Genomic DNA, 20,122 nt, shown 5'->3' on the forward strand with positions numbered 1-20,122 from the left:
ACATTTTCTAGTCAACTTTTATCTTATATATGTCAAATCGATATAATATATTTTTCTACAAAACTCCTAAAAATAGCAATCCAAACAGGTTTTAAAGGCTACGTGCATAAATCTTGGGTAAGAAGTGATTTAACAAATTCTGGGGCATAGAATAACATCAAGCAGCCTCAATGGTTCCGGACACCCCTATGTCGAAAAAAAAAAACATCAAGCAGCAAAATTCAAGCTATTTTTGGCGCAAGAGTTTCCTTCTCGCTATTGAGCCACAGGATTAGTATGTTAGCGCTTTACTACTGACCAATAACGAGCCACAAAAGCACCTCCAATCACGCTTCCAAAAGCATAGAGAAAAATTTTCACTCTACTTTCCATTATTCGGCGCCGCATTACCATTTGTACCTTTTCACCCTTTCCAACTATAATGGGCCTAACAATGAAATTGAAATGGATGAATGTGACTGGAATTCATTGGACCTGCCCCAATCAATCAATATCATCAATAAATGTAATCTCCCGCAATCGCAAAAACTGGTACTGGAACGAGTTTTTTTTACACAAACAAGAGAAGACTACACATGACAAACTCTTCGCTCATCACATTTTTTTTTCACCTATGGGCATTGCAATTTACAACACAGATCTCGATTGGGCCCCTAGAGCCTTTTTGACGACGCGGGATTGCAGAATTTATGTTTGCCAATACTTTTTTTTTTTATTATACTTTTTCTCTTTCTCCATGTCTTTTGACTCCACCAAAGGCAGTAGCAAGGACCAAAGAGAAAAGGGTATGTCTCATTTATTTTTCCCAAGCCAATGATTTTGTTTATCATGGTGCTCTAAATATTTCATTGCTTATCGTAATTGCTGCAAATCAGTTAGCATCACTTTCTACTGGAACGCGTATGTTTGAATGCGAAAGTCAAACTTTCGCACACTAAAGGGTGTAAACAAGTCGAGAGTGTAAATAAGTCGAATCGATTCTGAATGATGTTATATTTGAGCTCGAACTCGACTTGATACATTACTGCTTGAGATTGAACTCGACTCAATCGAGGTTGAAATTCTACAAATTGAACTTGATTCGCTAATATTTTCTGAAATGCTTGAATTCAACTTATTTGGGTTCAAGTAAACTCAAACTCAAAAGAGCTCAAACTCGAGTTCCATTAGAAAAGAAGGTATTTTGGATACTTAACTCGTTTGACTAAACAAGCCGCTTGAGATCGATTCGAATTCGGTCAATGCCAAGTCGAGTCGATCATTTGACCGATCAGCTCGTAAGTAGCTGGTGAGTTGATCTATTAGTTTACACTTCTATTCGCACCTACACCTTAAAAATTGTTCATGTGTTTTTTCCCTTATTTACGAGTTGATCGGTTCGTTTACACTTAGGCCTGTCAACGGGTCGGGTCTAGACCCGGATCCGGACCGGATCCGTGAAATTATTGCGGGTATGGATAGGAATTTAATTCCGTTTCCCGGATCCGGATCCGTTTTGTCAAACAAAAAACGGGTCGGATACGGAATATAGTATTCCGACCCGTATTAGACCCGGATCCGGATATAAATGAATTAATAATTTAAAAAATATATATTTATCAGTATAATTTGATTAGGGTGATTTATTTTAATAAAGTTAATTTGATTCCTTTTCTTATTTGGTTTTTTCTTTGCATTAGTTAGAAATTAGTTTACAAATATATTTTTTTCTCATTTTTATTAGAAATTATAAATTTTGGTAAATTTGTTCGGGTAGACCCGGATCCGGATCCGGGACCCGCCGGATCCGGATCCGGAACATAGAATAAAAGACCCGTCGGGTAAACGGGTCGGATCCGGATCCGCATAGTAATTCGGGTCCGGGTCCGGAATAATGAATTCCGGCCCGGACCCGGCCCGTTAACAGCCCTATTTACACTTCTAAAGGCATAATGTTGATGGACGGCTTGAAATTCAGGCCAACAACTTTTCTTCTTTCTTTTTTTTTTTTTTTAGTTTGATTTTTTTACATATCTCTGGGTCTCCAAAACCCAAAATAATAACGACTCTAGCTGGGCAGCCGAAATTTGTTTAATAGTACTTGTAATTGAGTAATTAGTTTTGATAAGATTGAAGGTTGGAAAATTGGAATGCCGCCGGAAGTTTGGGATTAGTCAATTCTCAAGAAAGTCAGCAGGATTTAGGACAGGGGGAGGGTATATCCTGGACTTGTGCACATCCCAGTACGTTCCTTCTTGGCAATCGATGTATATTTATTTTATGAATAAGTTTTTTATACACTATTAATGTAGAATTATTTTTTACACTAATAGATTTACATTAATATCGTATAACATAAATTCAAATTTGAAATTCAAATACTACATATATTTCATACTTCTATAGTTGCTAGTGTAATATTGCTACATTGTCAATACATAAAAAGTGGAGTATTTACCAGATGTGCCGAAACCTCGAAGAAGACTTTTTTTGGGGGGGGGGGTAGCGAATATTTTGGCGTCCACTGTACTCGGTCGGATCTATGAATTTTTTGATGCAGTAAGTGCATATAATATTTAAACTCGATTCATAATTCATAATTTATAGTCTAAATGACGAAATACCTACGCGATAGAGATAGAGCTATTGACAGGCAGGAACATGGAGGATCGGTGTTGCAAGTTTGGAACAAGTCAATTCCCAAGAAAGTCTAGGGGACAGCATGTCCTGCACACAGCAACTGCGAAAATGTGTCTTGAGGAGTTTGATCTTCATCCAGATTCTGATTTCTTCCTGATTGCAAGTGCAGCCATCTGAATAGAATTGAACAGAACAGTCCATTTCAAATTATATTTGATATCAAGTGAATGGTATTCCCCTATCCTATGCACTTTGTGGTATGTATTGGACAATTCTTAGAGTATAGTGTCCTATAGGCGTATAGAGGTCTTTATTCCTCTAAATCAATGAGCGTGCAAGAAATTTACTACATGCGTTCAAGAATTTCCTCTGAATTTTTCTACTCTACTTTTGCATTTTATTCTGCAGACAATATTTGGTCTCACATTTTCTCAGGATTTGAAAGGGTTGCTATTTTGTTAGCGTTTTCCTTTGTCCCCAACCCAGGGTTTGAAAGGATTGGAGCAACTGTCCCTTAGACTTCGTTAATTCCACTTTACTCTTCGTATATTATTTTGCATGCTTTTTAGAAAATTCATACATACCACATCATACTACTCGGCACTTTGCAAAATTAACCAAAAACATATCATGAGATGCTAACAGATTAGTGATGGGCATGAAATCATCAAAATTAAAGTTAAAAACATCTTCAAAATCTTATTGCAGTAAAATCCATCAAATACACTTCTTCATCACTCGTAATAGAGCAATTTATTCGGGCTAAACATGATCAAACAAATGAATCCCTTCATCGTTAAATCTTCCAATTTCATTGCAAAACATTCATGCAAAAGGCTTTTGACTGTAGCAATCCAGATTATTTCCATAGCCGATTTTGAATATATCACAATATCTCTTGTAGAACCCAATCCGATCAGCCACCTTAGCATTAGGACCCATGCCACACTCGAGTCCACCATTAATAATGTTGGTAATAACACCATAACCTGAAACCCTACCAGCCGCCCTATCAGCAGGGACAAGGGACCGTCCCCAACGGTTTTGGCCATTTTTAACAACGCGTAACTTTGTTTGCACAACGTGTAACTTTAGTACAAAATTTTGCGGGTCCCACACACAGTGTGAAAATCGATGCACAACTTGTTATCTGCACCGCACAAAATTTTTTGACCAAATCATGGCCATTAACTGCTCAGGGACGATCATCGTCATACTGATGACCGTCCCTGCCCCATTTCCAGCCAACACTGGATGGGGTCCATCCCCCAGTAATGACGGCGTGGCTTGAAGGTTTGTTTCCCTGCGGTGTCATCCAGAACCAGATTGCCGTCTTGAATGAAACCACAGCATCTGTTGCTACCAAGTCCGGATTGTTTATCAGATCCACTCCAATTGCTCTGCCGGCTTTTCCATAGTTATAATTGCTGGTGAAAGAAGGAAAGAAAAGATGTAAAATCAATGCCCAAGGTCAAGAATAACTGATCTTTTTGACACCATGCATTTAATTAGTTTAAATTGATAGTAGGAACTAGCAAGTACTCCGCAATTTTGAGATTCCTTCATGTCATGGTGGCTTAGTTTAGGTTTCCTTAATCCTAGCCATCAGTTTAAAATTCCATTCCATGGGGTGGCGACTTAAGTTAGGTTACCTAAAAAAATAGATGCTATGAAGTTTAAAACGGCTAGCAAGTTTGGATTGAGATATCAATCCAAAATTTGAGATATTTTTACTGTAGCATTTTTTGTGATGTGATGTATGTGAGATAAAAAAGTAATTGGGAATGTAAAAAGGTATGTTGGAAATTGTAATGATGATGTAAGCAAATAAAATTTGGCAAATAATCCTCAATCCAAACAAACTTATATGACCAATTTTTTTGTCTTCTGGTTATTAAAGTCCACAACGGAAACATGATAATATGTGATTTGTATGTCTTGACTTCTTGTTTTTATCCTCGTCAATTTGTCGTTTCTTTTGAATGTAATCATCTATCTACTAGTAATAAATTAATCGTGCCCAAGTATTTTCCTCTCCAGTTAAAGCTGTCAACGGGTCGTGGTCGGGTCAGAATTGAAAATTTTGAACCCGAACCCATTACAATGTGACAATTTCGGTACCGGCCCATATATTTGACGAGTCTTGTGTTAGAGTTCGAGAACCGGGTTCGACAGGTCTTGGGTCCGGGTCTACCAGAAAAAATAAAACCCAACAAAAATAATGTATTTAGAAATATTATTGTATTTTAAAATATTCATATTATTGTATTTAGAAATGATGTATTTAGAAATATTATTATATTTAGAAATAAGGCCCCAACAAGATTAGGATTTGTTAATTTAGTAAAAGAATTATTTGTGTATTTATAGATATTTATATTTTATAATCATTAATGCATTGTTCGGGTCTGAGTTGGATACAGGTTGGAATCCTATATTCCGTATCCGATCCACTTTTTATGAAAGTAAACGGGTCCGAGTAACGGAATTATTTCTTAATCCATACCCGGAAAAAAAAAAAAATCGGGTCCGGGTCCAAACCCAGCCCATTAACAGCCCTATCTCCAGCAAAAACATAAAAAGTTGAACAGGGTACTACTGGGTATATGAATTATAATACTACGTGAATTCATGTAGGCTGCATGCTAAAAACGCTAGATTCCAAAACTCAGCAAAATATGCTTCCAAGGTAAAAACCATGAAAGTATACGTTCGATAGATTTGTACTCTAATTAACTCAATATCATTTCATTTGGTGAGCTTTCCAGGGTTCAGAGCCAAAGGAAATTTATTTTTATTTGTCAAAATAGAATTTTGGATGATTAAACGCCAAGATTAAGGTGTAGCCAACGTCCATTTACGGATTGATAAGCATTGTGCAGAACTGGCAATCCGAATTTATTAGTTTTTGCTCCAACATGTTGATCTCTAATGAGCACGCTTACTGTAATATATACTCCTTACATTTCCCTAGAAGTTCGACTTGCATGGATTTTAATCGTGTATAAAATTTCAGTATCAATTGTGACGAACTAGTTACTAAACTTACTGAGTGAGTTGTATGGGGCCTCTGCCATAGCATTGTCTACCGGCAGGGCAAGGCCAGTCTGGAGAATCACAGAAAGACCCCGAGGCACCTATTTCTTTTATGAAGCAATAACCCCATGCATACGGACCATCTGGTGCACTTGGCCACCCGCCTGCTCAAAATCAAGCAATACTAAACTTTTAGCAGCCCCCCCAAAACAGGAAAAAATCCCTCCTTATCTTAGTCTTTTTGATGAATTTAAAAAAAAAAAACAGGAATACAGAGTAATGATAACAATGAAACGAAAAAAAATTTTTAAAAAAAAAAATCAGCCCGACCTGTAGTCTCATGTGAAGTCTGGCCCAAGAATGCAGCAATTTCTCTTTTACGAGTAGCAACATCACCAGTTGTTCCAAAGCCATTGAAAGATTTTGCAGCAGTGATAAATGCATTGTACGTGTAGAACCCATTGCTGGAGCATCTTGGATCGTTATGATATTTGAGCATTTGGTTGAAAAGGGCTGGACTGACAAGTGAGTCAATGCCAGCTCCGCCACCCGGGAATGGGGTGGGGTTAGATGGCGTAGGGGATGAACCACCACCGCTCTTGCATTGGCTCTGGCAGCCATTTGTGCAATAATCAGCTGTAGAGCCACACCAACCGTACTGGCTGCAGCAGAGCCGATTTGGGCACAGAGCATTTCCAGCTTGTTTACCACATTGTTCTGCTAATGACAATGTTAGCAATGGTGCTAGAGATAATATAATAGCAATCAAATTTCTCATCTTTCTTGCTTCTTCTCACTTTGTCTGAGTCTATGGATGAAGATAAGAGAGAGGGGATCGATTGCTGGTATTTAAAGTTTCAATCGAGGGTTCGGTCCTGATTACAGATTACCTTAAAGAAAGTATACCAATTCAAAGTTGGTTGCTCAGTGATTTGAGTTTAGTTGGTGTACTTGACTTTCAGCATTCCTTAGCTATAAATATCATTATCAAATGGAAGTTTGCCAGGGAGACTTACTAAAATTAGTAACTGTGACTGTGGCTAGCCTGCAAAGGTGTACTTTGTGTTCAAGAGTGGTACTCAGTGACGTTTGAGAGAATTATTTTGAGTTTGACACAGTCTAACAACGTACTTTATGGAAATTCTGCAATGATTGAATGGAAAGGGAATATATTATTAAGGAGGGGTGTAGTGATACGCCATCAATTTAGAGTTTACAATGTTATGTAACTGTTGTATGGTGGTGTTATGTCAGTCATTGAGACATGCAATAATGATCATTTACTTAAAATTCAACCTTAAGCTGAAAACTTATTTGATGGGATTAAACCCTCATCGTCTTGATTTTCTTGCAACCATTATATCAACCTTTATGTTCATCAAGGAATAGTTGCATCATTTTGTGTTTATCAAGTGAAACTTAATTTTTAAGCTCAAAGAAACCTTAAGCATATGAGAGTCCTTCTGTTTGAGTATTGGCAGACTGAACTTCCTCGTTTGAGATTTGAGACAGTCCATACTAGTGCAAATGACACAACCCATGTGTGTGCAATTTAGAATTAATAAACTTTTGTATGAATTAATTTGATACAAACTGTTTATTAATTACTTCATGCATAATTTTACTTTTTTTTTTAGTATTCTTTCCACCAAGGATAGTCATTTGTTAGTTGTGAATTACTTATCCAAGGAAAGCTGTGTGGAAATCAACAGAAAATTTTGTCCAAAAAGGAAAATTGAAAGTTATGAGAAGTTAATGGTTTATGCTGTGTAGTTTTATGATCAAACAAGAAAAGTATTCCATGAATGTAATTATAGAAATTTAAAAGTGACATAAAATATTCTTTAGCATGCCGGCTAGCTAAGTTTGAATAATAGTTCCCGGCATGGGCATAGATCAATAATCATTCTGAAGCCGCAATATAGAAATTACGAGGAGTTCATGGCAGAATTTGAGAGATTATCATATGGTCCAAACAATAGGATGTTATTTATTCATTTATTATATGTAATTTCTTTGGGGTAAACCCCAAAGTACATTTCTTGATAGCTCACAGCAGAGCAATTTATTTGGATTAAAATGTAAATTTTTCCTCTGTAATGGGAAAAAAGACTCAGGCAAAAGGCCTCTGATTGTAACAATCCAGATTATTTCCATAGCCAATTCTAAACAGGTCACAGTATCTCTTATAGAACCCGATCCTATCGGCCACCTTATCATTAGGACCCTTGCCACACTCGAGTCCGCCATTAATAATGTTGGTGATAACACCATAACCTGGGACTCTACCAGCTGCCCTGTCAGCACCGGATGGAGTCCATCTCCCAGTTATGACATCGTGGCTTGAGGGCTTGTTCCCCTGCGGCGTCATCCAGAACCAAATTGCCGTCTTGAATGATATTACTGCATTTGTCGCCACCAAGTCTGGATTGTTTATGAGATCGACTCCGATTGCTTTGCCAGCTTTTCCATAGTTATAGTTGCTGCGATGGAAATATTAAAAATGACAACTGTTTTATGCAAGTCGATGGAAACTCTCGTTAATTTCGCACCTAAAAAGTACACCAGTAGTTGTTTATACACAAAAATTACAGGACTTTAGTCCAATGGCACCAAGGGGGGATAAAGTCACTCTTAGGAAGTGAGGTCTTTACTGGGGTTTATCCGGGAAGACAAGTCCAACGGGTGCGACAGTGCGTCCGTTTGGTTCTGAGGTGGTTCAATTTTCCTAACCTTATATTGACCCAGTTGGGTTATTCCCATTCCTTATACTATATGGGTAGGAATGGGTTAATTGTTAAAAAGAAGAAGAAGAAGAAGAAAGTAGTTGTTTATGCACAAAAGTTGTATGTATGGAGTTAATTTAATCATGTTTAATTTCCAAATAAATCCCAAATTAGTTTAAGAGTACTAATGAACTTACTGAGTGAGTTGTATGGGTCCTCGGCCGTAGTATTGTCTACCAGCAGGGCACGGCCAGTCTGGAGAATCACAGAAAGTCCCAGATGCTCCCTTTTCTTTCACGAAGCAATAACCCCATGCATATGGACCGTCTGGTGCACTTGGCCACCCACCTGGACAACAACAAAAATGCAAAATATATATATATGGTTTAATTTAACCATTTTTATCACTTGGAAAAAATTCAAAAAAAAATTATATGAGAACAAATGTTCAGCCTGACCTGTAGTCTCATGTGAAGTCTGGCCTAAGAATGCCGCAATTTCCCGTTTACGAATATTAACATCACCCGTTGTTCCAAAGGCACCGAAAGATTTTGCAGCAGTGATGAATGCATTGTAAGTATAGAAGCCATTGCTGGAGCATCTGGGATCGTTACGATATTTCAGCATTTGATTAAAAAGTGCTGGACTGATAAGGGGGCCAATATCGCCGCCAGCAACTGAAGATAACAATGGGGCCAGTGATAACACAATCACGATCAAATTCCTCATCTTTCTTGCTTCTCAAATTGTCTCAGATTTGTGCCTTAATGATGATAATTGGGGGATTGATTATGTGGGTATATAAAGGATTACTGTAAGGGATGCTCCTGATTAGTTTATAGATTATATACCGTTTCAGAGTTTGGCAACTGGTTTAAGTAATTTCAGTTTAGTGCGTATTCGCGACTTTCAGCATTGTTTAGCCCCTTGATTACTTCTTCTTAAGAAGACTGGCGTTGACTTGTTATGTCCATGGCGTATATAGGATTGAACAAGTCAATTCGAGGAACATTAGGCTGAAATCATTACCAGACTAAACGCCCAAATGCTAAATAGAAAAACTGCAAAAGTTTGACTTTTACTTGTTTTCATAGAATGTTGAAAGCTTCAAAGGTTAGTTTCAGTTTTGTGAACCACCCTCTGTCCTTTGCTTCAAATGTTCTATACTAACTTGAAAAAGAAAGTACTCCTATATATGTCTTTCCATGATCACGATTTTGATTCTTTTTCACCCACAAAAAGTAACTTACCAGCAGAAGTCATCGGCCTAGATGAACGATTTTGGCAATGATAGAGGAAAAATAAATCACTATTACTATTTATTCTATCAAATTAATTCCAATGCACCAAGTGGATTCGCATTCAGCATTTAGGACTAAACAGTCAACTAAAATTTGATCTTGATCATTAACTAAAAACTTCGTGCCTTGGAGTCAGCAAGGGATGGGTGGGGTCTCACCGTTGATGTTTTTCGTTAAAAAAAAAACTAGAAAGGACTGTTGATTTTATAGTAGAATCCAACTTATACATTTTAGTGTCATTAATTCTACATACAAGGTGGAATTGCTCTATGAGATAATGCCTTATTTAAACGAAAAGGATGAACAGGTCTGTCTTTTTTTTCTTTTCCCTTGTATAAATGCTTGGGAGTTGAAATTGGAACGGAAATTGTATAAAAGTAAATTGGACTGGGATTCTTTCCCCCAAAAAAAATATATATATATATTGAATGGGATTCTCAAAAACCTTGGGCATTTGATTACAAATTAAGAATAGTTGCCATTATTTTCGTTGGTAGACAAATGTACCCAATGATAGACTTGTTAAAATGGTTGACGTTGTTGTGTGGAAATCTCCTCTTTCTTTGAAAAGAACATGCTTTACAATGAGACTGCTACAAAAACGACAGGAGAGTTTTCTTTGTTAAATCTTTTTAATATTGGCCTTCGATTTTGATAAGTTAATTTTTTTGGAGCTCATACCTTTTTTCCCCTCTTTCCTTTTTCTTGCCATAGCGGAGAAATGTTGCCGCCTCAACCACACGCTGGCATTGAACCATTGCATCCCTACCAAAAAAATACGCCCCACTCTTTTTTTTTTTTTTTTTTTTCAAAGTTTTTCTCCTCCAAGACAAGCACACATGACACAATAACACACACACACACACACCCTCTATCTCTCTCTACACATATGCAAGATCAAAGTTGCTATGGTTTTTAGTGTTACCATATGTCAAGAGAATGTTTTTGTTCTACATGAATGTTTTGGTAGGGTGGAAGGGGACTGGAAAAGGGGGCTTGGCTCTTAACTTTAGATTTTATGAGTTGAAAGATAAGAACATTGCTATTCTATAAGTATAGTCTATTGTCAAAGCACTTCAAATAGATGTTTTATTTCATCTCTAATTTTCTCCAGTTAAACCCATGCCAAAACTTCCCTTCTCTCTTCTTTTGTATCTTTTCTTCTCTTTTCTTTTGAATCACAGAAGTTGATGAAATATTCAGCATAACCTCCCAATAATTGTGCATGGTTATGAAGTGTAGGGGGTCTCTAGAAGTTGGATAATAAATTTTGATGGAAGTGGAAAAGAAACGAATGAGGCACATAAAATGGTGTAGTCGCAGGAGATAAGAAGTTAGTTTTAAATCTTAAAGCTCAACTATTTTCCCTTTCTTTGGTGCAATTCTAAACTAGAATAGAAGAGCAATTAGGTAATGGATTCTTATCAACCAATCCCGGACACAACATTTGTTTTAAAAAAAATTTAGCCTTAGAATACTTCTAGAAGACATCAAACAAATCAACGTAATACTACTATTCCAATTCATTTTGCTTGAATGGATTCACTCTATTCTTTTCTTGTTTTATGCATTTTTTTCAACCCTATTATCAAAACTTTCTACTCTCAAACCCAAATGTCAAGAAAGACAGGATTTAAAATTCAAAATAGAACATTTACACATGTTAAGTTTTATCAAGAATGACGTATTAGGATCCAAGCGCGGAACACACAACTATTGAGATGCCAAGTACACAATAATTTAATGACAAATAAGCCAGAAGTATGAAAAATAAACAATACACAATATTTAACGTGGTTCGTTTCCACCATTGAACCTACGTTCATGGAGAGAAACCCGTTCTTTAATATGAGAGAAAAACCCTATATAAGAATACAATTTGAACCCAAATCCAACCTTTGTATACCATCTCTCATCTCCCAAGAACCCTCTCTCACCCCCATGTATAAGGCTACATATTGCCTTTTGTGCTCCTTGTATGTCTCTTTGTAATATGTCAACTCACCTATTTATAGAGAATATTATTTGGTCAAAACTCAAATAATAATAGGAAACCAATACTAATTCCTCCACTAATTCCTCCACTGATTTAGAATATGGAATAACTTCTATTCTTAACTACTCATATAAATAGGAAATTCCTTGACTACTACTTCAAGTAACTAAAAATAATTAGGAAACTAGTTACTTCCATACAAAACAAGAAATCTACCTAGAAGAAATTAAGCCAATTTCTTAACATGATGGTTGGCCCATCCAAACATAAAGCTGACCAGGATAAGTTAAATTCTACATCGGATACCAAATGATGAAGAATTGGAGGCTAGCTCTTAAGTATTTCAATATCCATCAATTGCCATGTAGATTTCTGGACACGCAGTTGATATTAAAGGTGGAACTAAAAAGTTGCAAGAAAACGCGCTCTTCATCCGCGTCTCTAGAGTGTCAAGATTGTCAAATAATGGATGATGGTTCGACATCCGCATGCATAATAGTCTTCGTCGCCGCCCTCGCGTGATCAGCTTAAAGAAAGCAACGGAGAAATTGCTTTTTTTTGCATGTTCTCCCGCGATAAAAAGGAATTGCTGATTCATTTTTGCTGAATCAGCGCAGTGACGTCCTTGTCTTGATCACTTTAGCTAGTCTTTATTCATTTCTTTTGGTTGAAATATTTGTATTATGGTCTGCCACGATATTCACTGCATCTCCACTATTTCAGAACGACATCGTGCAACAATTCTGAAACTCTAGTTACCTCATTGTGTGATTAGCGAAGAATAATCTTCTTTGTTTTATTGGGTGGAGGTGGGATTGAACTTGATGGTAAGGTACGAGAAATTATAAGTAGGAGGTTTTATATTCAAAATTTCTTACTTATAAAAAAAAAATTCTTTGTTTTATTGTTTTCTTAATTGTAGATGAACCATTTTGAGCTCCACAACTGAGGATATATATGAAGTGTCTGATCCGGCGTTATCATCAGATCATGCGCGCATTTTCGAAGTAGAGGTCAGCCATCATCTTTCTGATAATGGAAGGTATGGTCGTCTGCTCAGCAAACTATGTACCTCTCACTCCCATTAGCTTCCTAATGCGTGCAGCATTTGTTTATAGACAAAGGGTCTCCATGGTTTTTGGAGATACACGATATTTGTGGAAGGAGACGCATGAAAGATGCATCAGGTTGGCTTCTGCTCTTTCTCAGTTGGGAATTACCCGCGGCGACATTGTGAGTTTCTCATCAACTCATCTATAATATTTGAATTCTGATTTTAGTAAGAGAAAAAGGATCTTCTTCTTTTTTTTTCTCTAATTTTTTTTTTGGGGGAGGGGGCTTTTGAAGGGGTGTAGTGATTACACGGATTTGAGTACTCTCTAATAGATTCTCTCTTCATTTTTCATCCTCAATGTATATCTGAATATCTGGATGTATGACATGTGTTTTCATTTATTAGGAAAGGATATGGTCATTTTAAATCTGACTAATTCTAACCCTTATTAATAAATGAAAACACGTGTCATGCATCTAGATATATACTGTGGGAACTGAAGAGAGAATCCATTGAAAAGAAATCAAGTCCATGATTCCACTAGTCTACAAATTGATAAATTGATGAGATAATGGATTTGCGGCTACTAAATTGATGGATTCATTGGAGTTCAGTCTAGTGTGAGTTTCTTGAGTTCAGTCAAGTGTTTAAAACGCGTATTTGGGACGGGCTAAGTGTTGTTGACCATCTATCCGGTAGCATGAAGTGCGTGTCATGGCAAACACCCGGTATTTGGTTTTTTTTTTTTTTTTTCAATAAAAAATTCCTAATTTCTTTTTCATGACTTTATTTCTTATACTTTTTTTACTAATGTAGTTTATGTCAAAATATCATTATTCGCTGTAAACATGATTAGATGACTAATTTGTAAGCTAGAATTTAGACCTTGATGCTTCGTGATTTTGTTATTAAAGAAACATAAAGGTGTAGGTGTGAGCAATTGAGCATTACATAAGATCTCATAATTTCTAGCAAAAACATATTGAAATTTAGGATTTTAAGTTTGTTATTCATGACTTTATTGCTTAATTTTGTTGTGATTTATTTGAACGTGATTTTAATTTGGTATGCTATATATTGTATTTATTAATAATACACATACACACACACACACATATATATATATGTGTGTAATTTTTATAGTAGTATTGTCTTTTTTTATATATATTTTTAAATTAAAAAATTCAAAATTTGTGGGGTTTACACTCATGACTCTCGTCCTGACTAGTTGAACATATAATATTTGTCTAACGTCTTCGCCTTGGTTCAATATAATAATGCACTTTTGTGAAAGAAGGGGTCATTTTGTGACAGGAACGCTAAAGGATCAACCAAATGCTCCATTGCATTTATTTGTCCCAAAATTCAAATATATTATGATTTGTATAATCAAAAGCTTCATTTAGGATTACCAACCTAACGGTAGACAAACATGCGTTCTTAGAATCATAATCATTAATTTGCACAAATTGTTTGATATGTATTCTTTTTTCTTTTTTCTTTTTTAAAAAAAATGCACCATCAACCATTCTCAAATATAGTTGTTCCAGATGGATGGGGCTCCATGTCCATGGTCGAGAAACGTCATTCATGAGATCAATTTATTTCTCATGACCAATAACTCTTTTTTTTTTTTTTTGGGGGGGGGTTTCGAGAGGGACCATGGTGGTTGATTAAGAAAATATGAACTGTCATGAAAAGTCGCAGAAAGAGATAGATACAGATGAACGCTAAGCTAGAGGGACTTCCCATCCCCCTTAATTAGCCTATCTCTAAGATCAAATTTTTGTACTTTACCAGTGGAATTTACGGGCAATTCCCCAAAGAAAACACTCTTAGGCCTCATATGCTCAGGCAAATGACTAGCACAAATATCCATAATCTCTTCCTCAACAATACAACACCCGTCTTTCAACTTCACAAAAGCACAAGGTGTCTCCCCAAGTAACTCATCAGGCCTTCCAACAACTGCAACCTCTGAAACCATAGGGTGCCTAATTATCACGCCTTCAATTTCTAAAGAACTTACAATCTCACCCCCACTGTTGATCACATCGATGGCCCGATCCTTCATTTGTATATAACCATCAGGATGCTTCACTCCAAGGTCCTTCGTCCTATACCATCCTCCCTCAAAGGCTTCCTCAGTTGCCTGAGCATTTTTCAAGTACCCCGACATTAATGTATTGCTCCTAAACATTATTTGTCCAACAGTTTTCCCATCAGCTGGGACACTTTCCATGGTTGTAGGATGTTTTACATCGGCTCCCTCAATTATTAGGTTGTGCGTTCCTTCGCGAATTCTTGTTCTAGCATCTTCATGATCTAGCTGCGACGTTACGCCGTGACAGGATCTTCTAATTGTTCTCGACGTTACTGGACCAAGAGCTTCACTCATCCCATATGCACAAATAATATTGAAACCTAATTCACCGAGTTTGGTTTGAATTTGGGGTTCGGGCAATGCTCCTGCGCCTGCAACAATAACATCCACCTTCTGAGGCAACGGTTGCGGATCAGCTGCTAGCGTTTCAGCAATCTTGCTTAAGAGGATTGGTGGACCGCAAAATAGGGTGACATCGTGAAGAAAAATGGAATTTAAAATGGCTGTCCCCGTTACATCTCTGAGACATATATTAGTGCCTCCCAATGCGGCCATCGTCCAGGGGAAACACCAACCGTTGCATCGGAACATGTCTACTGTCCAAAGAAACACGGGCTTTTGTCGCATGCCTATTCTAAAAATTTCTCCAAGTGAATTTAGATAGGCAGCTCTGTGGCTGTAGATCACTCCTTTTGGTTTGCTGGTGGAGCCAGAAGTATAACATATTGAAATTGGGTCGCATTCGGATTTAGGATAGCTGATATCGAAATCCAGTTTCCCTGTTGCAAGAAGTGCATGATAATCCAGTCGAAAGTTAATTGGAGTGGCTGAGGAAGCATTTGTATGGTTTTCTTGGATTAGGATTAGGACTGGAGAATTGTTTTTAGTCTCAGATAATGATCCAAGCGCTTCCAGGACGACTTTGGTAAACTCATAATCTACAAAAATTGCTTTGGCTTCTAGCTGCTGCAGTTTGACGGCTAAAGTCGTTGCATTCAACTTTGGGTTAAGGGCACAAAGGACAGCACCGGTCATTGGAACTCCAAATTGCAGCTCATAAAGTTCTGGTGTATTGGGCGCCACAGCTGCAACCTATCGAGACAAAAAGGATTTTCAATTTCTTCAGTAACTTTTCACATAGAAAATTGCCCAACTCTTGAATGGAAGTTTATATCAGAAAGAAATCTATCGGCTTTAAAAAAAAAAAAAAGAGAAATCTGCAGATGAATAATAGATTCATCAGAAATTTATTAGGTGTTAAGGATCTGATATTAACTAGGTAAATTGTCAAGGCTGATTACTTAACGAATTGTTCACTTAATAAAAGCCGAAAAAATGTTGAAGAGCTCTAATTAAGTTCAGGACTATCCATGGTCGTCCCACAAAAGGACAAATTAGAGAATGATCAACGAAATGATCCTGCTCGGCCTGTCATTCATGCACCGCATGAGAGACTAAGAGTTAAGACTAAAGGTTTTCTGGCTAATATAGGCATGGATCATGGTTATCTTAACCGAAAATCGAACTCAAAATTCCTTATGGTTTGTTTTGATTGAAGAATTTGACGAAAGATTTGAAATCCTCTCAAATTTGTCGAGTTGTTTGAATTACTTAAAGAGATATCTGGATTAGAAAATTATCAATTTTTGAGTGTTTAAAATGTATTTAGATAATTTATGAATAACAAATCTAATTGTATCTTAAACAATTTAAATAACTAGAGCAATTTGGTCGGATTTTAAATCTTTCATCAAATTTCTCAATCCAAAACAAACCAGCACGGCAACATAAATGATTGAACCAAGGTGAAGCTTTGGGCGAAGGTGTTAGACAAGGTATTATATGTTCAACCAATTAGGACGAAAGTCCTGAGTGTAAACCCCACAAATTTTGAATTTTTTTCATATTTAAAATAATAAGAAAAGACAATACTAATGTAAAAATTATACACACACATATAATACTAATAAATACAAAAGCATTTGATATAATTAAGAAAAATCATAAATGAAGTATTGTTATCTAACAAGCAAAATTATAAAATAACAAACACAGCCCAATGGTTCAAACAAACTCAATTTACAAGTATCAATATATAGCATACCAAATTAAAATCATATTCAAATAAATCACAACAAAATTAAGCAATAAAATCATCAATAACAAACTTAAAATCCTAAATTTCAATATGTTTTTGCTAGAAATTATGAGATCTTATGTAATGCTCAATTGCTCACACCCACACCTTTATGTTTCTTTAATAACAAAATCACGAAGCATCAAGGCCTCAATTCTAGCTTACAAATTAGTCATCTAATCATGTTAACAGCGAATAATGATATGTTGACATAAACTACATGAGAAAAAAAAGTATAAGAAACAAAGTCATGAAAAAGAAATTAGGAATTTTTTATTGAAACTAAAAAAAAAAAAAAAAAAGAAGACCATATGCCGGGTGTTTTCCGTGACACGCACTTCATGCTATAGTGTGAATGGTCAACAACACTTAGGCCCCGTACCAAATACGCGTTTTAAACACTTGACTGAAGAAACTCACACTAGACTGAACTCCAATGAGTCCATCAATTTTGTAGCCTCAAATCAATTTATCTCATCAATTTATCAATTTGTAGACTAGTGGAATCATTGACTTCTCTCCAACGGATTCTCTCTCCAGTTCTCGTATTGTATATCTAGATGAATGACACGTGTCTTTATATATTAACAACGATTAGAATTAGTTAAATTTAAAATGATCATATTCTTTTCTAGTAAATCAGAACACATGTCATGAATTCAGACGTATATTGTGGATGGGAAATGGAGAGTAAATCTATTAGAGAGGAGCCAAATCCGTGTAATCACTGCAACCCTTCAAAAACCCCCTCCCAAAAAAAAAATTATAGAAAAAAAAAGAAGGAGGGCTAGAGCTATAGTTTCATTTCTCAATCCTTTTTCTCTTACTAAAATCAGAATTCAAATATTATAGATGGGTTGATGAGAAACTCACGATGTCGCCGCTGGTAATTCCCAACTGAGAAAGAGCAGAAGCCAGCCTGATGCATCTTTCATGCGTCTCCTTCCACAAATACCGTGTATCTCCAAAAACCATGGAGACCCTTTGTCCATAAACAAATGCTGCACGCTCTAGGAAGCTAATGGGAGTGAGAGGTACATAGTTTGCTGAGCAGACGACCATACCTTCCATTATCAGAAAGATGATGGCAGACCTCTACTTCAAAAATGCGCGCATGGTCTAGTTTGCTGAGCAGACGACCATGCCTTGCATTATCAGAAAGATGATGGCTGACCTCTACTTCGAAAATGCACGCATGATCTGATGATAACGCCGGATCAGACACTTCATATATATCCTCAGTTGTGGAGCTCAAAATGGTTTATATACAGTTAAGAATACAATAAAACAAAGAACTTTTCTTTTTTTTTAATAAGTGAGAAGTCTTGAATCAAAAACCTCTTACTTATAATTCCTCTCACCTTACTTTCCATCTAGTTCAACCCCACCTCCAGCTAATAAAACAAAGAAGATTACTATTCTTCGCTAATCACGCAATGAGGTAACTATGGTGCCAGAGTTTCATAATTGCCGCATGATGTCGTTCTGAAATAGCAGATTGATTGGCTCATGGGGCGATAATGGAGATACGGTGAATGTCGTGTCAGACCATAAGACAAATATTTAAACTAAAAGAAATAAATAAAGACCAGCTGAAGTGATCAAGACAAGGACGTCACTACGCTGATTCAGCAAAAATGCATCAGCAATTCCTTTGTCATGGGAGAACATGTCTCAAAACGCAACTTCTCAAAACGCAATTTCTCTGTAGCTTCCTTTGAGCTGATCACGTGAGGGCGGCGACGAAGACTATTAGACATGCGGATGTCGAATCATCATCATCATTTGACAATCTTGACATTCTAGAGACGCGGATGACAAACGCGTTTTCTTGCAACTTTTTAGTTCCGCGTTTAATATCAACTGCGTGCCCAGAAATCCATATGGCAATTGATGGATATTGAAATACTTAAGAGCTAGGCTAGCCTCCAATTCTTCTTCATTTGGTATCTGATGTAGAATTTTAACTTATCCTAGTCAGCTTTATGTCATTCTTGATAAAACTTCACATATGTAGGACGTTCTATTTTGAATTTTAACTCCTGTCTTTCTTTCTTGATAAAACGATGGTTGTCTAGATGCAGCCTTGAATCTTGATGCATGACGACGAAAAAGATCAATAGGGTCATATCAATTAATCACTTTGCCAGCTAGTGGATATCGATCGGTTGGCCTTAAATATTAGCTGCGTGCGTACTTTTATTATTCCAGTCACTTAGCACAATGAGATTGATACGGTTGGAGAATCAGACTGTAGTATTACGTAATTGGGTCCATGAACGAGTCTAGACAGTGTTAACACTAATCTAAGTAGATAGGGACCAACCCAAGTAGCTGTATGAACTCGGGCGAGCCAAACAATTGACTTTAACGCTGTAATTTGATTTAATTAGGCAAATTGAAGCGTACGTTTAAGATACATAGGCTGGAATTGATTGTGTTGTAAGTGATGACGCGTATTTGTTGCACCTAACTAGATGATGAAACACTGGCCTACCTATTTTTGTATTATATATGTTCTATAAAATTATAGAGTGATTGCTTGATCACACATCTGTTGGTCCAAGCAAGTCTGTCTGTTTCCAGGATTAGGTCCCTGGAGTTATCCTTAATCATGGTAGACTCATAATAGATGGTAGACATTTGGGTTGGTGAGTAGAAATTTTTGATAATAGGGTTGAAAAAATGCATAAAACAAAGAAAGGGATAGAGTCAATCCATTCAAGCAAAATGAATTGGAATAGTAGTATTCTAAGGCTAAATTTGGGTATCTGTCAATTAAGGTATGTCAGATTATCTGTCAATTCATCATCAATGATATCACAGCAATAAAAGACAAGGGAGGTATATGTAACTCATTAATGATATCATCAATGACAGCATTAATGAGTTACCCAAATTAAGGTACTTTTATAGCAATAGGGGAGGTATGTGTAACTCATTACTTATATTTGGATATCTAGTGTAACTCATTACTTATATTTGGGTAAATTTGGTTTTCAAAAATTCAATGACGTAAATTGTATATTACATTATCTCATAAAGTGATGCAACACAATTTGGGTTATTGAATTTTTTGAAAATCGGATCTACCGAAATTCTGGTATTCAAACGAAACTTGTTGAATAAATTCGACTAACTACAGTGTG

General features: G+C 36.5%; 2 protein-coding genes and 1 long non-coding RNA gene across 3 annotated transcripts; 1 reads left to right on the plus strand and 2 right to left on the minus strand.

The window, feature by feature from the left end:
* Nucleotides 1–3,444: 3,444 nt before the first annotated feature.
* LOC113778272 (26 kDa endochitinase 1-like) lies at nt 3,445–9,110 on the minus strand. The gene is made up of 7 exons (XM_027323615.1): nt 8,840–9,110; nt 8,579–8,729; nt 7,775–8,138; nt 5,986–6,433; nt 5,669–5,819; nt 3,870–4,046; nt 3,445–3,637 (listed from the first exon to the last, which is right to left on the minus strand). The coding sequence occupies exons 1-7, from the start codon at nt 9,108–9,110 to the stop codon at nt 3,445–3,447; spliced, it is 1,755 nt and encodes a 584-aa protein (XP_027179416.1).
* Nucleotides 9,111–12,435: 3,325 nt separating this feature from the next.
* On the plus strand, nt 12,436–12,885 carry LOC113778871. Its single transcript, XR_003469342.1, has 3 exons — nt 12,436–12,505; nt 12,601–12,720; nt 12,797–12,885. It is a non-coding gene; the product is annotated as an uncharacterized LOC113778871 (long non-coding RNA).
* A 1,516-nt stretch (nt 12,886–14,401) lies between these two features.
* On the minus strand, nt 14,402–18,734 carry LOC113778702 (probable acyl-activating enzyme 1, peroxisomal). The gene is made up of 3 exons (XM_027324182.1): nt 18,335–18,734; nt 17,847–18,173; nt 14,402–15,928 (listed from the first exon to the last, which is right to left on the minus strand). The coding sequence occupies exons 2-3, from the start codon at nt 18,042–18,044 to the stop codon at nt 14,468–14,470; spliced, it is 1,659 nt and encodes a 552-aa protein (XP_027179983.1). The 5' UTR covers nt 18,045–18,173; nt 18,335–18,734; the 3' UTR covers nt 14,402–14,467.
* Nucleotides 18,735–20,122: the final 1,388 nt, after the last annotated feature.

Source organism: Coffea eugenioides, chromosome 7 (assembly GCF_003713205.1).
Source record: "Coffea eugenioides isolate CCC68of chromosome 7, Ceug_1.0, whole genome shotgun sequence".
Taxonomy (NCBI): Eukaryota; Viridiplantae; Streptophyta; class Magnoliopsida; order Gentianales; family Rubiaceae; genus Coffea; species Coffea eugenioides.

Excerpts from the sequence above, each read along its gene's own strand:
- LOC113778272 (XM_027323615.1), bottom strand. The coding sequence starts at position 9,110 with ATGAGGAATTTGATCGTGATTGTGTTATCACTGGCCCCATTGTTATCT. Across the intron at positions 8,139-8,578 it reads GGACCCATACAACTCACTCA|CAACTATAACTATGGAAAAG; the intron begins GTAAGTTCATTA and ends TTTCCATCGCAG. Across the intron at positions 5,820-5,985 it reads GACTTCACATGAGACTACAG|GCGGGTGGCCAAGTGCACCA; the intron begins GTCGGGCTGATT and ends GATTTTGAGCAG.
- LOC113778702 (XM_027324182.1), bottom strand. The coding sequence starts at position 18,044 with ATGGAAGGTATGGTCGTCTGCTCAGCAAACTATGTACCTCTCACTCCC. Across the intron at positions 15,929-17,846 it reads GAATTACCAGCGGCGACATC|GTTGCAGCTGTGGCGCCCAA; the intron begins GTGAGTTTCTCA and ends TTGTCTCGATAG.